At 36.1% G+C, this 14,948-nt stretch overlaps 1 protein-coding gene across 2 annotated transcripts in view; it reads left to right on the top strand.

Annotated features, from left to right (window-relative positions):
- Nucleotides 1–14,948, top strand: part of LOC118167734 — a 296,070-nt gene that overhangs the window by 265,692 nt on the left and 15,430 nt on the right. The window contains exon 6 of one of the 2 annotated variants that reach the window (XM_035327496.1): nt 9,480–9,662. The exons of the other annotated variant lie outside the window; for it this stretch is intronic. Within the exon in view, the coding sequence (XP_035183387.1) occupies nt 9,480–9,581 (102 nt within the window). The 3' untranslated portion in view covers nt 9,582–9,662. Of the gene's footprint in view, nt 1–9,479; nt 9,663–14,948 lie in introns of those variants that run through there. 2 annotated transcript variants of the gene reach the window in all.

Raw genomic sequence — 14,948 nt, 5'->3', positions numbered from 1 at the left:
CTCACACACCTATTTTTTGGTGGAAATGTAGACTAAATGAATGGAGGTTTTGGTTGAGCATGGAAGTTTTTGAATTTGGAGCTTTTAATTATTTTTGTCAAGGAGACTATAGATAAATCAGAGCTAATAAACTGAATTCTTCAGAACTTTCAGAGCAGTAGGATACCCATGCCAACACCTGTTTGGAAGAACAAATTTAGGTTAGTTAATGTCTGAGAAAATAATTAGATTTATTCATAACATGATGCTCTTTTAAAGTTCACTTATACAATTGGAGAAGTTATCACAAGAAATTCTGCAAGCATGCATTTTTAGTACTAATTGCTTCCATTCTATTTTCAGTGTGAACATAACAAGTCTAATTTAATGAAGACCAGTACCTTGTTTTCTTGGGCATTTAGTGTAAAAACATAATGACTGCTGTCAGGAGTTTGCAATCTAAATAAACAGAATAGAACAAGAGAGGCTGAAAGTATACCGAGTTTTATTGATGGGGCTTGTGGTTTAACCCGGCTGGCAGCTAAACACCACACAGCCATTTGCTCACCCTTCCCCCTCCTTCTCTGGGATAGGGGAGAGAAACGGGAAAGAAGCCTGTGAGTTGAGATAAAGACAGTTTATTAAGATAGAAAATAATAATAATATGTACAAACAAGTGATGCACAATGCAATTGTTCACCACCCACTGACTGATGCCCAGCCCAACCCTGAGCAGCCACCCCCCCACCCCAGCTAGCCACCCCTATATATGACGTCAGATGGTATGACCCCTTTGGCCAGTTTGGGTCAGCTGTCCTGGGTCTGTCCCCTCCCAGCTCTTGCTACACCCCCAGCCTGCCCGCTGGCAGGACAGAGAGAGAAGCTGAAAAGTCCTTGGCTTAGTATAAGCATTGCTCTACAGCAATTAAAACATCAGCATGTTATCAGCACTCTTCTCATCCTAATCCAAAACATAGCACCCTACTTGTTACTAGGAGGAAAAATAACTGTCCTAACTGAAACCAGGACAAGGGGAAATGTAAAGAGATTAAGGTATTTGCCTAAGGATATATTAGGAGAGGGGGTTGATTAGTTTAATGAATATTTTTTTCTGTAAGACAGTATCCCATGTACCTCAGTCTCTTCATACTCATTCTGCCTGGAGTGTGTTGTAGTTCAAAGGTCACAGTGATAAAGATAACTTCTTCAGTTTTGTTCCTTTAATCTTGAAGTATGCTAGTCATTTGTGTGATACCTAGCATCATGCCTAGTGTGATACCTTCCCCCCCTGTTTTTTTAATATGCATAGAAAAAAGAATGAATGGGTTGGGTAGGGGTTTGGGAGTTTAAACCAACACCACCACAGGGAACAGGGAAAAGGAGAACCAAGAAACACCCTTTGTGTTTCTTTTGCACTGATAGGAATAAGAGCATATGGCAGGGAATAGTACCTGGACCTGCATCAGCCAATTGTAATGCAGTCATGGTTTCCTTTGGCATTGGCTGTGCTTCCTTCACGTAAGGTGGGCACATGGGGGGGGGAGGTGCGCTGGGTGGCCCCAGTAGGGAGTTGCTACTCTTACCTTCCAGGAATACGCGCCTACCTCTGTTTGTCTTTACAGTTGTCCTATGTTGCTCCTGAAGTGTGAACTCTCTTTTCCTTTAGAGATTCTGCTAAAACTGCTTCTCTTTTATATCTATCTCCTCTTCTCCATTCCCTCGACACCTGAAGATTGACTGTGATGTGTAGTGTTATAATAAGCCTTAACAGACAATTTATGAGGGGAAAAAAACAACCAACCAAAAAACAAAACAAACAAACAAAAACAACAAAAAAAAGGCCTAATTATTAAATAACCAATTGCTCACATGCAGCAGGTGTTCAGCGATTGAGATGCTGAACATGTGCAGCTGTGGTCTGTTGCAGTGAGAACTATAAAAATCCCATTTGCAAATGTAGGGCATCTTACAAAAACAGTCTCTTGATGGTTGGTTGCAGATGACTTCCCTTCACTTTGTATTTTTCTGTTGATACTTTTGTAATCTCAAAGCTTGGCAGGAGTACAATGGCCAGATACTTCATGTACTCAGAGACAGTAAGCAGTGATTTTAAGAATGTTAGAATTGTGGAAAAAGCAAATGCAGACAGTCATATCATCATCCTAGTTAACTCCAGGATATGATATGAGCTTCCTCTATTATTTGGTTGTGTGTAGCGTGCATGTTCACAAGGAAGAGAATTTTTCCTTGAAATATAGTATTTCCTGATAGAAAAAGAGAGAAAAAAAAATGTCCATCAGTGACCAGATGAATTTTGTTAGCTGATAGAATATGTGCTACCAAACTTTGTTAGCTGATGAAGTATGTGCTACAATGCACTTCTGTATGGGAAAAGAAGGAGAATTCACAATTCCTAAAATGTTCCTTTTATTTAACTTGTGTGAGTAGAAAAGAGTAGTAGTTAAATAAGATTTTTGAATGATCCTGATCTCCACTGTAATACTCACAAGGAGATGTGTTTCCTGTAAGAAATCATTGTAGGTATATATTTTATTTGTGTTAGTTTGTGGGAGACAAGATTGCAATGGAACAAATATGTGGGTTAGATTTATCTCAGATAATTGGGGGTTAGAATCAGTTATTTCTGTCTGGATAGCAGTTCTACATACCTCAAATTATTTTTCCAGCCCACTCTGGAGGTTATCCAGAGGTTGTATCTGTCACAAAGAAATTTTCAGCTTTGAGTGGATCATGTAAATATCCTCTTGATTGTTTTGCGCCTGTCCTGACTTCAGCTGGGATAGAGTTAATTTTCTTCATAGTATCTGGCATGATACTGTGCTTTGGATTTAGGATGAGAATAATGTTGATAACACACCAAATTTTAGCTGTTACAAAGCAATGTTTACATGGAGCCAAAGACTTTTCTGTACTAGTGCTGCCCTGTCAGCGAGGAGGCTGGGCATGCACAAAAAGCTGGGAGGGGACACAGCCAGGACTGTTGACCCAAAGTGGCCAAAGGGCCACTGAGCAATAAAACTGGGGGGGGGGGGGGGGATTGGCCAGGGAGTGTGTAGTGGTGGTGCTGTTCAGGGTCTGACTGGACATTGATCAGCAGGTTGTGAGCAATTGCATTGTGTAGCATTTATTATGAATATTCCTTTATCATAACTATTATAATTATTTTCCCTTCCTTTTCTTTCCTATGAAACTGTCTTTAGTTTAACCCACAAGGTTTACTTTGGTTTACTTTTTTTTTTTTTTTTCTTTTTTCCCCCATGATTCTCTCCTGCTTCCCACTCAGCTGTGAGCAAATGGCTGCGTGGTGCTTAGCTGCTTGACAGGTTAAATCATAGTAGCACTAGAAGTAACTACTTCTGGAAAAACCTGATCAACATTGTGCTTGTGAACAGATTGGGTAAATTGACACTGATTTTTGGTTTCAAATGCAGTGCCAAAGGATTTTCAAGGAGTGGCCCAAATCTTAAAAATTCTGCTCTATGTTCTCATAACAGAGCTGTAGAAGTAGAAACATCTCAAAGAGGATTCTGTAATAGCTTCAGGTAGTTCAACTCTATCAGCTTGTGAAGTTAGTGGCAAATGATTGCATTGCTGCTCTAGGTACACTGTCAAACTGTCATCAGGATGACATCTGAAATTCAGGAGGATAATAAACATAAAAGGAAAAATATCATTCTGACATTCTTGTGGGTTTCACAGACTTAAATGTTAAAGAACTTATAGAAGACAAAATGAAGGAAAAGACTAAAAAACAGTGTCCAATTGAACTGATATATGCCTATAAGAAAACAAGTTGAAAAATTTCATTTAAATGGGAGGTTTGTTCAAGGCTATCAGTAACTACCTGTATGGGAAAAATATAAAGTAAATACACCAGATATAAGTCGTTTTGTGGGATTCAGTATGTTATGCAAAAGTATCTTTTGAGTATGAATCTTGTTGAGAAAGCAGGGCACAGACTGAGCTACATTTGGAGACAGTAGACAGTCATAAATACCAGAAATGAAGAGCAATTGTCTTAACTGAAAAAAGCAATAGAATCAAGCATAATACATTGAAACTGATAGCTAAAAATGAAAAACAGGCTAAAAAGTCTCACAGTCAATGAAGGCTGTGAAAGATAATGGCTTTTTTAAGGAATTGGATGTATAACTTAGGACACTTGAAATCCATTTCTATCTCTTTAGCAGATTTCCTTGGGAAAGGGCCACATTTCCTCAGGATATTGTAATCTTAATAAGACACTTAATATTTCCAAATGTTTCCCATTCCACATTGAGCAGAAACTGAGATCTTCTGAATACCAAACTCATGACCTGAGCATTCATTTTGGCTAGTGCTGAAAATCAATATCTTGGTAAATTCAAATTCTGATGTGATTTCCCACACTGAGGCCTTCAATGACCTTTGGCTATCAGAGTACTGGGTATTTTTCTCTCTGGTGCTGGGCAGTAATTCCATCCTGGATTTGGATCACCTTCATGATGAAAGACTTGTCAAAAGTGGCATGACTGTGAAAAATATTTGGTTTCTTGCAGTTGGTTTCTTCCTGATAAAAAGATTATTTCATGCAAATATTTCCAAACTTTTCTAGATGTATCTTTCTACAGTTTGCTGACAATTGTGCACAACATATTTAACACATAAGATAAAGTTATTTGCCAATTTATTAATGTTAAATATGATTGCTTCTTTTATTTTATTGCGTTCTTCCACTCATCTTCACTGTTTGAATTTCAATGACACCCAGGAGCAACTGGAACATATTGCATTATTTTCTGTGAAAATGGGACAGAAATATAATCTTTTGTTGTTGTTGTTGTTTCTCTTCAACCACAACCAATCTTTTTGCATCAGGTTCTTGGATTTCTTTATTCACTGAATGTGGCTTGCAATATTTGTTGATACATGCTCACACACACAAATACATACGTGAGAGAGTCCGTTCCTTATAAGAATATATTACCAAAAGGAATGCAGAATGAACATTAATTTGCTTACAGTTATTTTGTGAACAAACAGTCAAATGATTTCCTAATAATACAGGTACTCAGTCATATTTTTTTAGATGGTGGTTAGATGGTCTGTTGTTGGTTAGATCCTTTTCTGCTTAAGAGGCTTATAACTACATATATATCATATACTTATGCATATATCATATACTAATATATATACTTATACATATACTATATACATATATACATATATATACATACTATATATACATACTTATACATATACTACATATACATATACTTATACATATATCATATACTAAATTCTTAAATATTCTTGAAATGTACAATTTTTTGAGAGCGAAAGGTACGTCTGACTGAAGGAATCATATTGACATGTTGTTTTGAAGGTTTATAGAATCTTTTTTCATCCTGATAATTTAAAACAGAATTATGTAGCTGTTTTTCTCATAGCATCTCTTTGACTTGATCTAGGGAATGAAGCCTGGTCCCTAGCCACAGGAGTATATGGGCTGTTTCCACACTGCTCCGAGCTCTCTCTGAGTCCTTCTCTCAGGTCCTTCACAGAATTTCTAGGTTGGAAGAGACCTCAAGATCATCAAGTCCAACCTCTGACCTAACACTAACAGTCCCCACTAAACCATATCCCTAAGCTCTACATCTTCCTGACTAATGGTTGAAGCAAACCATGTTGCAATATTTATTTCACAGCCTTTCAGCACTACTTAAACACAAATCTATTTGCCACACAATATTCACTGCATTCATCCCTTCTCTGACCTGCACACAGTACCTATTAAGAGCAGTGAAGTTCATATAAAAGTTCTGTGGACAATGTATACTAGATTACTAAAATGTGCTCTACAATCTTGATTTTGCTGCTCAAATCCTCACTCTTTTGGAATATTTGTACCTTCCTCTGGTAGGTGTAGGTGATCTGCCAGATGAATCCTGACACTGTGGAGCAGCTGGTATTCCTACACTTGATTTTCCTATGCTTCCATTCATCAGAGTAACTTATCGTGTAGTATCAGAGCAGGCCAGTATTTCTATTCTGCAAAGAGAAGATAGAAAGTCTGGTGATACTCGTTTTCCTACACACCTGACATGACCTGAAATGGATACAGAGTTTTAAGAATCAGAAAAAATACAAAACCTTCTGATGTGCTGGCATTCATACATTAGTGCCAACAAATTGCTCCCTGGGGATCCTTTCCTACAAAGGAGAAAACTTCCCTCTTCTCCGGATTTCTTCTAGCCAGAGGAAACCATTAGGGCTACTGCCAAGGACCTGTTGCTTGTATAGGTCTGCTCTTTCAGGTTGTAGCTCCTCTTCCTTTACAAAGTTTTCATATTTTATTTTAAAACTGCAAAGAAAAATAAAGTGTTATAAGGCTTAAAATACCTTTATCAGCTGTGGAATGATTGTTTGTTGATATTAGTTACTAAAATAACTGCTTAATTAAAAAGGGGATTCGTGGTGATTTAAAATATCTTTTAAAGTGATCAAGTAATGATACCAAGGTGATTTTATTTGTTTGTAAAGCTTTAACACTGATTGAAGTATATCTGTATTCATTCTAAATGAACTGAAACTCTAAATATATATGCATATTTTCTTCAAACTGAGGCAACAGCATAGAAGTGCATTGAGATCTAATAAATATACAAGCAAATTATAATAATGCATAAAAGTATAAATCTTTACTCAATCAAAACATCCTGTTTTGGGATATAAAAGGAAAAATAAATTATATCAGTTTTACTGATTCTGATCTTGCTTGCAATTGATAAATTTATTTAAACTTCCCTGAATTTACCAAATTTATGTTAATATAAAACCAGCAGAAGTGAGATGAAAACTATCTCCAGCTGGAGTTCAGTACCTCTTAGCATTAGTATTTTGATTTGTAAGTGTATTTGTAACTTCCATTTTATGCTTTCTCTACAAAAGGGATATTCTGCATCATCTGATTGTGTTTCTTATGAAAACAAATGTTTTTTCTCCCCCACTTCATGGAAACCCAGTGTGAGGGGAAACAAAATGAAAATCCCACCACACATAACAGAATCATAAAAAGGCTGAGGTAGGAAGAGACCTCTGAAGGTCATCTTGTCCAACCACTTTGCTCAGGCAGGTCCAGCTAGAGATGCTTGCCTAAGATCATGTCTAGATGTTTTTTGAATATTTCCAATGTGGAAGATTCTCCAGTGTCTCTGGGCAACCTAATCCAGCACTCTGTCACCTGCATAGTAAAAAAGTATTTCCTGACATTCAGACAGAACCTCCTGTGTTCCAGTTTGTGCTCATTGCTTCTTGTCTTGTCACTGGACACCACTGAAAAGAACCTGGCTCTATCTTTGCAATCTCTCTTCATGTATTTTTAAACATTGGTAAGATTTATCCTGGGACTTCTCTTTAGGCTGAACAGTCCCAGCTCTCTCATTCTTTACCCATAGGACAAGTGCTCCAGTCCCTTGATCACCTTATTAGCCCTTAACATCTTCAGGTCTTTTATTAACTTATAAAGTGTCAATACTTAATTCTTTACCATTGAGCTCATCTGTCCTTGGAAAAAGAACAATGTTCATCATAATATATAAATTGGGGAGAAGCCATTAAGTCTGATATTCTGAAAAAATACCTTTTTTTTTTTTTTTTTTTTTTTTTTAACTTTTGCATCCAGGCAAAATAAAAAGAAGCCTTGCAGGGTTATGGCAAATGTGATTTATTATTATTATTATTACTTGTATTATCTCATTACTCCCATTACTATTTTTGCATTATATTGCCCGTCAGCTTACAGATTTTTGGGATGATTCAGTGTTACTAAAGTCAGAGATGAATGTGAGTATCTAAATCCAGATAGTCCTGAAGAAAATAAAAGGAAAGTCTAAGTTCATCATTAGTGGGAATTATTCAGTAGTTCTCTTATATTGGTGTATTAAGTACCCAGGTCTCAAAAGGAGAGGCTACTCTGAAGGCTGCTACTCTTATCATAGTCCTGATTAGCTTTTTTATCCCTATCCCTTCAACAGTGAGACTCAAAAAGTCTACTGTTTCCATCAATGGGCTTTACTGTAAGTAGTAGCATCTGTTATGAGCACAGTACTTCTCTTTTAACTGAATTGACCCTTGCATCAAATAGGATGAATGCATATTGATGGGAGGAGGAACTGACAATAGAAATTTCTCACATACCTTTTTTTTAGTAGCAGACATATTGCTGTTACCATCCTCTTCCATTCTGATATCTTCCACCAGTGCCAAAGTTACCTGTTTTAAAAAGCCTGTGGCAGGAGTCTGGACTTTACATAACATTAGCGTTGGTGCTGCTACTAGGAATTCTTGCAACTGGAAGTGACAATAAAACCAAGCCTTTATATATCATAAATGTTTCCTTCCAAATGTGTCACGTTGTAAAGCAGCAATGACTTTTAAAAACAAACTAATCACCTCAAATACAAATGTTATGTGAAGTTGTAACATTAAATGTCTCTTTACATAAGCCTCAAGACAGACTTCCATTAGCAGACTCTGAAACTTTGCAGAAGTAGTAAACAATCAGTCTCTTTAATTTATAAATAAAAGAGAGCAATTCATTTTTAAATTTAATAGACATAATTATGGAAGATATGCAAGAAAAGGCTTTAAAATTAGCAAAATGTAAACGAGCAGTTTTGTATAAATATGTAAATGACACATTAGTATTGTTAAAGGAAGACAAGAATAAATCTAATAAACTCACAAGGGAGATGTGAAAGGTTGGCATGTTACCATTTCTTGGTGTAACAATCATTAAGAAAGATGATTGTCTTTCACAGTTCAGAGAAAGGATACCCATTCAGATACAATTTTAAATTATAAATCAAGTCTCCATCCTTCAGTTCCAATATAAAGGAGTCAAAACACTCATTGATTAAGTACTTAAGTGTTGTGAAGCTGATTTCTGGAAGAAGGAGAAATTAATCATATTAGAACTACATCGCTAAATTATGTTTTCCATTTACAACCCATTACCGAAAAATAAAATGTTCAGTCTGCAGCCATGAAGGGACAGTAGTCTCCACGTGTAAACAACAAAATTCCTCATGCACAATACACGAGTGTATGTTTATAAATATTCAGTAATACCTAAGCCTACCACCCCTGAAGAGTGTGAGTAGTCCCCTGTTCAGAAGTTCTTGTCCATATTGTGGAGGTTTTCTTCCTTTGGGAAGGTGTCAGATAGTTGCATTTAAAAGTGAAGAACATGTTTTAAGCCAAGATAAATATTGTGAATATTGCATATGGAAAGACTGAATTATCTGGAAGTCCTTTTTTTTTTTTTTTTTTTTTTTTTTTTTTTTTTTTTTTTCTGTCTCTTCCTCCTTAGAGGCTTGAGGTGAGGAAATGATTCCTAAGGCAATAGTTCAGACAAGTGTACGGCATTAGCATCAAAGATAGAAATAAAATTTTGGACTTTTGTTTTATTTTTTTGTTGTTTGATTTTCATATTCCAGTTGGAGGTCCAGGATCAAAAAAGTCTGAACCTCCTTATACGTTCCTCACTAACATGGCCATTATCACAACTGGTAGATGAGATGTTCCCTTTTTCTTATTGAAAATGTTATGATTTGTTCTGGGGAACTGATCAACCTAAGAGTACTCAAAAGGTGCCTAGGTTTTCATTAACAGAGGTAGAGGACAGTGGATGCTTAAGTATTCTATGGCAAGTTAGTACTATTATTCATGCTATTTGGCAAAATTAGTGTTGGGTTACCTGTCTCTAGTGCAAATTAAAGTTGTAAGAGAAAGTACATAATTTTTTGAACATTGCTACTCAAAAATCTTATCAAAGTTTAAGAATAAAGCTAGATTTTTTTTGGTCAGTATTACTGCCTTGTATAACATTTTTTTTTTTTTTTTTTTTTTTTATCATAAGTGAATTGCATGTTTTCTCTGGTGACCTAAACAGCAGATGTCTCATTAGCACCTGAGCTATGCCAGCTTCTGTGGAAGGCTGCAAACTGATTAAACACATGCTTCATTTTTATCTCTTTATGAGTCATTACTTAAAGGTTTTATCACCAGATTGCCACACTTAATTACATGTAGCCTTAATGAAATATGAATATCCATAGACCTGGCTTTTTATTTTTGCTCTAATTTCCATAAAATATTTGCCCATTTGCTAATGGTATGCTATAGGAAAGAAAAGAAATAAAAAGGGAAAGAAGAATCCAAGAAGATTTATCAACTATATATAAAAATACCTATCACATAACCATGTGAACTATTTAGAAAAGTCACTTTTTCCTTGAAATGAATGATGTGTGTTAAAAATTGTCAGAAAGCAATGTAGAAAGCATCCAGAAATCCCTCCAGAGTGAGTCCTCATGGAATGATATTTTTAGGCACATGAAGAAGAAGTCATTGGGAACTGTCAGCATGTATTTACCAAAGCTAAATGATGCCTAACAAACCTCATCACATGCAAGTTATGGTGCAGCAAAGTAATTGGTGGATGAGCAGAGAGTAGAAGGTGTCACTTGCCTTGATGTCTGCAAGGCTTTTGGTGCTGTCTCCCTCAATATTCTTGCATCCAAACTGAGATGTTATGGTTTGGCAGAGTGGACAACTAGACGAGTAAAAAAGTTTTTGAATGATTTGTCTTAGAGAGTTAATGGGTTGTATTCTACCTAGATATATGTGACAAGTGGAGTACCAATAGTAAGGAATTATCCTGGGGCCTATTCCATTCAACAACTTTATCAGAGATGTGGACGAAGCAAAGGAATATTTGCCCATAAAGTTTTCAAATTACACCGAATTGGGAGGCAGGGCTGTCATCTAGAGAGCCTTTAGGTGGACTAGGTGAACAGGAATATTATGACGTTCAACAAGGACAAATCCTAACTTGTGCACATGAGAAGGAAGAAATCTTTGCAGCTATATAGGCTGCAGGTCAGTTTTCCTGAAAAGGTGTGTGAGGTCATGGGTCAGTGACCTGAATATGAGAAGCAAAGAACAGCAGTTTACTGGGATGTATTTACAGGATCTAGCAGTAAATTGAGAGAAGAGATTATCCCTCTCTGCTCAGCACTCATTAAACAGCATGCAGACAATGTGTGCAGGTTTTGGCCTCCCAAAATATGACATGCATGATAAACTGGGTCATGTTGAACAGAGGGCCACAAAGATGTCTGTGGGACCAGATCTGCAGATGAGGTATCTTATCGCACATATCTTGTGAGGAGAGGTTGAAGAACCAGGGTTTCTTCAGTTAGAAGTGATGGCTTCAAGGGAACCTAGCAGAAGCCTCCCAGTACATAGGAAGATGTTATTGTGATGAAGAAGCAAGGTTGTTCTTTGTTTGTGGTGGTTGTTTGTATGACAAGAGGTAATGGGCACAAGGTAAAAAAAGAGCTTCAGAGTGCATATAAGGAAAAAAAACCTTTTCACCATGAGTACAGCCAAGCAGTAGTGCAGGTTGCCCAGGGAATTTGTACAGTCACCATCCTTGGAGATTTTCAAGAACAGAATGTATAAAGCCCTGCATTTTTTTTCCCCAAATTAAATTTTACTATGGTCCTAATATTTGCCTGTTTAGGAACCTACCGGGATCTGTACTGAAATAGGATTCTGCCCACAGAATGGAACTAGATTTTTTTCCCCTCCTTAAAAAGTTATAATATAGACACATGATGATTTTTAGGTATGACCCGAACACTTTCTTTAAAATTGTGGAAGAGGAAAAGCACCTATAGACAGTTTCCAATTTTCAAAAGTTTTTTAGTTAGACACTGTACCTAAAAAGATTATTTAATTGTTAAGGTTCACATTACTTCTCTGAGATTATTTCATGAAGAACATTGGAGTTGGAAGAGCTGTGCTGTTTTTTGAACACTTATACGCTCAGAAGGTACAACCTGAGATGAGTGTTGCACAGTTCGTTAAGTGTGCCCTGCTGTTTTTTCTAGCTGACCTGACCCTGAGTAATTTCCAAACATACTACTAAGATTTTTTTTTTTGTTGTTTGTTTATTTTTTCTCCTCAGGTTCTATGTCTAGTAAATAATACCTCTTTAGGTAATATAATATGCTTATTGCACATCATCTGTTGAGTGTGCTGTTATTCCTTACTCTTTATGTAGGTCAAGCTCTGAGGAACTTTTTCTTTGAGTTTCAGACCAAGTTCTGTTCTGTAAAGCTGAATAAAATTTATAGATAAAATAGTTTCTGTTCTTTCCAAATTCTTCTCTTAGTCCATGAAAGCTGTCATTCTAGTCACAGTGCATTCCCTATCCCATTTCCTCTTATTATGCAGGTTAAAATAAATCTTCAGTCTCAGAACTGAGTATTGGCTTTGAATTGCCTCATTATAACAACATCAAAATGGGGTATTAAAAAAAAAAAAAAAAAGGAAAGAAAGAAAGAAAAAACTTTCCATAGATACTCAGTAATGATTTAGACAGCTTTAATCTAAAATCTGTAGACAGGCTCTAATCTACAGGAGACTATTTCAATGGGTGGAATAATATTATTATAATGTGCTGTAAAAGAAGTGGAGTTTGGGTGGAACTAGAAAAAAAAAAAAAAAAAAGAAGCTAAAACTGTATTAAATTTGACTTTGTTGAAGTCAAAAGGAATTTTACCCCTGGATTTTCATCCACTGTGGGATGTTTTTTCTAAACCATTGAGACCGGTGTTTTTAAGTTTATGATTTGAGTGAAGAAGTATATCCAGACCCCCACAGTTTGGAAAGCTTCAACAGAAGTGAGGCTGCTGAAGTGTATGGTAGATACACCCTTTAATTAGGAGTGTTGTGTAAACTGGAGTAATTCAGGTGGAGTGTTATGTTGCTGGCCAGGCTGACTCATGAGTTTATGCCCAAACTACAGCAAGGAATCTGCTGCTGCTGGTCTGCACTGGCAACAGAGATGCTCACTTATGGGTCTGGATGTAGGAAACTTATTCTAGTGTGAATGAATTGTTGCAGCTACTGCTAATATATATATATATATATGGAGAGAGAGAGAAAATTAACAAAATACCATTTTCATTACCTCACAAGAGATCTGAAACTGATTAATACATATAAATTATCTGAAAGATTACAGAGATTACATATGCACTGAAGACTGTGGATTTTTTTTTTTTTAATTATTTTTTTTCCCCAAATAATTTGCATATTGTGTAATTAAATTAAGACTATATTATTGTGCAGTAGGAAGATTAAGATATTGTTAAATGCAAAGTGGTTTACACTAGTTTCATTTTTAAATTCTAGCAAAACTAACTAATAGCTGTGGTTTTTTTCTTAGTAAAATAATTGCCATCATATACATTTTTTTTCTTTTTGAACAACTTTCAATTCACAAATACAAAAGGGCATCTTTGAATTTGTAACAGTAATTAATGTGAGTGAATGCATATGTAAACTGGTGTTTACTAGGGAACTCTTAAATTTATATGTTTGACATTTTTACAAGCTCTTTAAACTATCCCTGGAAAACATCATTGTTTCAGATGACATTGATACAGGCTGTTAAAGACAGTCTGACTATACTTAAAGACACCTGCCAACATTTCCTCATTTAAATGTTTGAAATTGTGGAGGAAAGTGCTGATTTAGAACATCTGGGAAAATGGAACAGAAAAAAAGAAAGAAGGGAGAAAATGAAAAGCAAGCTACATCATACTGTTACCCTCTGTGGAGACTGGCTGCTTGAATGGTAGCGTATCCTCCTGTGCTGCATGGCAGTTACAGGTTTCCCATACTTCCTGTGAATAACTCAAGTTTTAGAATGTGGGGTAAGTTGTATTTCACAGATCTTTGGCTGTCTGAGTATATGAAGTCCTTTCCTCCTTTAAACCACAGAATCAGCAGTGATGTTTTCAAAAGCAGGCTTAAGAGCTTTTCCTGTTTTTATTACACTGGGACTTGTTAGCACAGTGCATTGATTTTATTTAACACTTTTATAGGCACAGATAGTGGCTTTATGCTGAAGCTCTTAGTTTCATAGCTCTGCCTCAGTGCCTAACTAACGTCTGTTGGTACTAACACAGTGGCAGTTATGCAAGTGAGATGAGGAGAGAATAAACTAAATGATAAAACTATTGAATAAATGGTTGATAATAATTTAAAACATCTATAAAAAGCAATAGTTGACAGCATAGATGTCTAAGTAATAGAAGATGTATTCCAGATATAATTTCTGAGAGTGTTTTCTCACCCCGTGGGCTACAAGAGAGTGTCAGTGATGCAGTTCGGAAGTAAGAGAGAAATGTCCTGCAACTTAGAAAATATGTAGTCATCTTCTTGGGCTAAATTAAAATATCCAATAAATATCAGGGAAAATGTATATCCAGGATTATGCAAGACATTAGAAGGAAAAAAAAAAAAAATGGCCTGGATGCCATCCTGTGCAATGTGCTCTAGGTGATCCTGCTTGTTAGGGGGGTTGGACTAGATGGTCTTCAGAGGTCTCCAACCTCGGCCATTCTGTGATCCTGTGAAAGAATAAGGAAAACAAACAAATCCAATAGGCAACAAGGAAGTCATGGATGAATGAGAGAAAGAGCAGAAAAGTTTATGTATCCAAGAGATACTTCAAAGACCTTTTCCCTTTAGTACTATGAAGCATAAGCCAGTAAATTTTCACTCCTATGAGAGTAAAGCATTTCTGCTTTTTGAAATCCATTCCTGTCAACGTGTTTTACAGATATTTTTTTTCTCAATTGGTGCTTGTGTTGCAGACAAATCACCTTCTAAGTGCTGAGAAAATCTAATGATCTCCTGTAGTTAAACAATTCCTCTTCTGGTGATGTCGTCACTATTAGCAGTTTCAGAAAAATGCTCAGCACTTAAAAAAAACTGTTTTCTTTGATGGGATCATTGATTTACTCCCTTATTTTCTGTAAGGAAAAAAAAAAAACAACAAAAAAAACCACAAAAACAATGAATGCATATTAAAAAATCCTTTAAGA

The sequence above is a fragment of the Oxyura jamaicensis genome, chromosome 5 (genome assembly GCF_011077185.1).
Source record: "Oxyura jamaicensis isolate SHBP4307 breed ruddy duck chromosome 5, BPBGC_Ojam_1.0, whole genome shotgun sequence".
Classification (NCBI taxonomy): Eukaryota; Metazoa; Chordata; class Aves; order Anseriformes; family Anatidae; genus Oxyura; species Oxyura jamaicensis.
The sequence above is the reverse complement of the archived record's forward strand: the minus strand, read 5'-3'. Positions and strand labels throughout refer to the sequence as shown.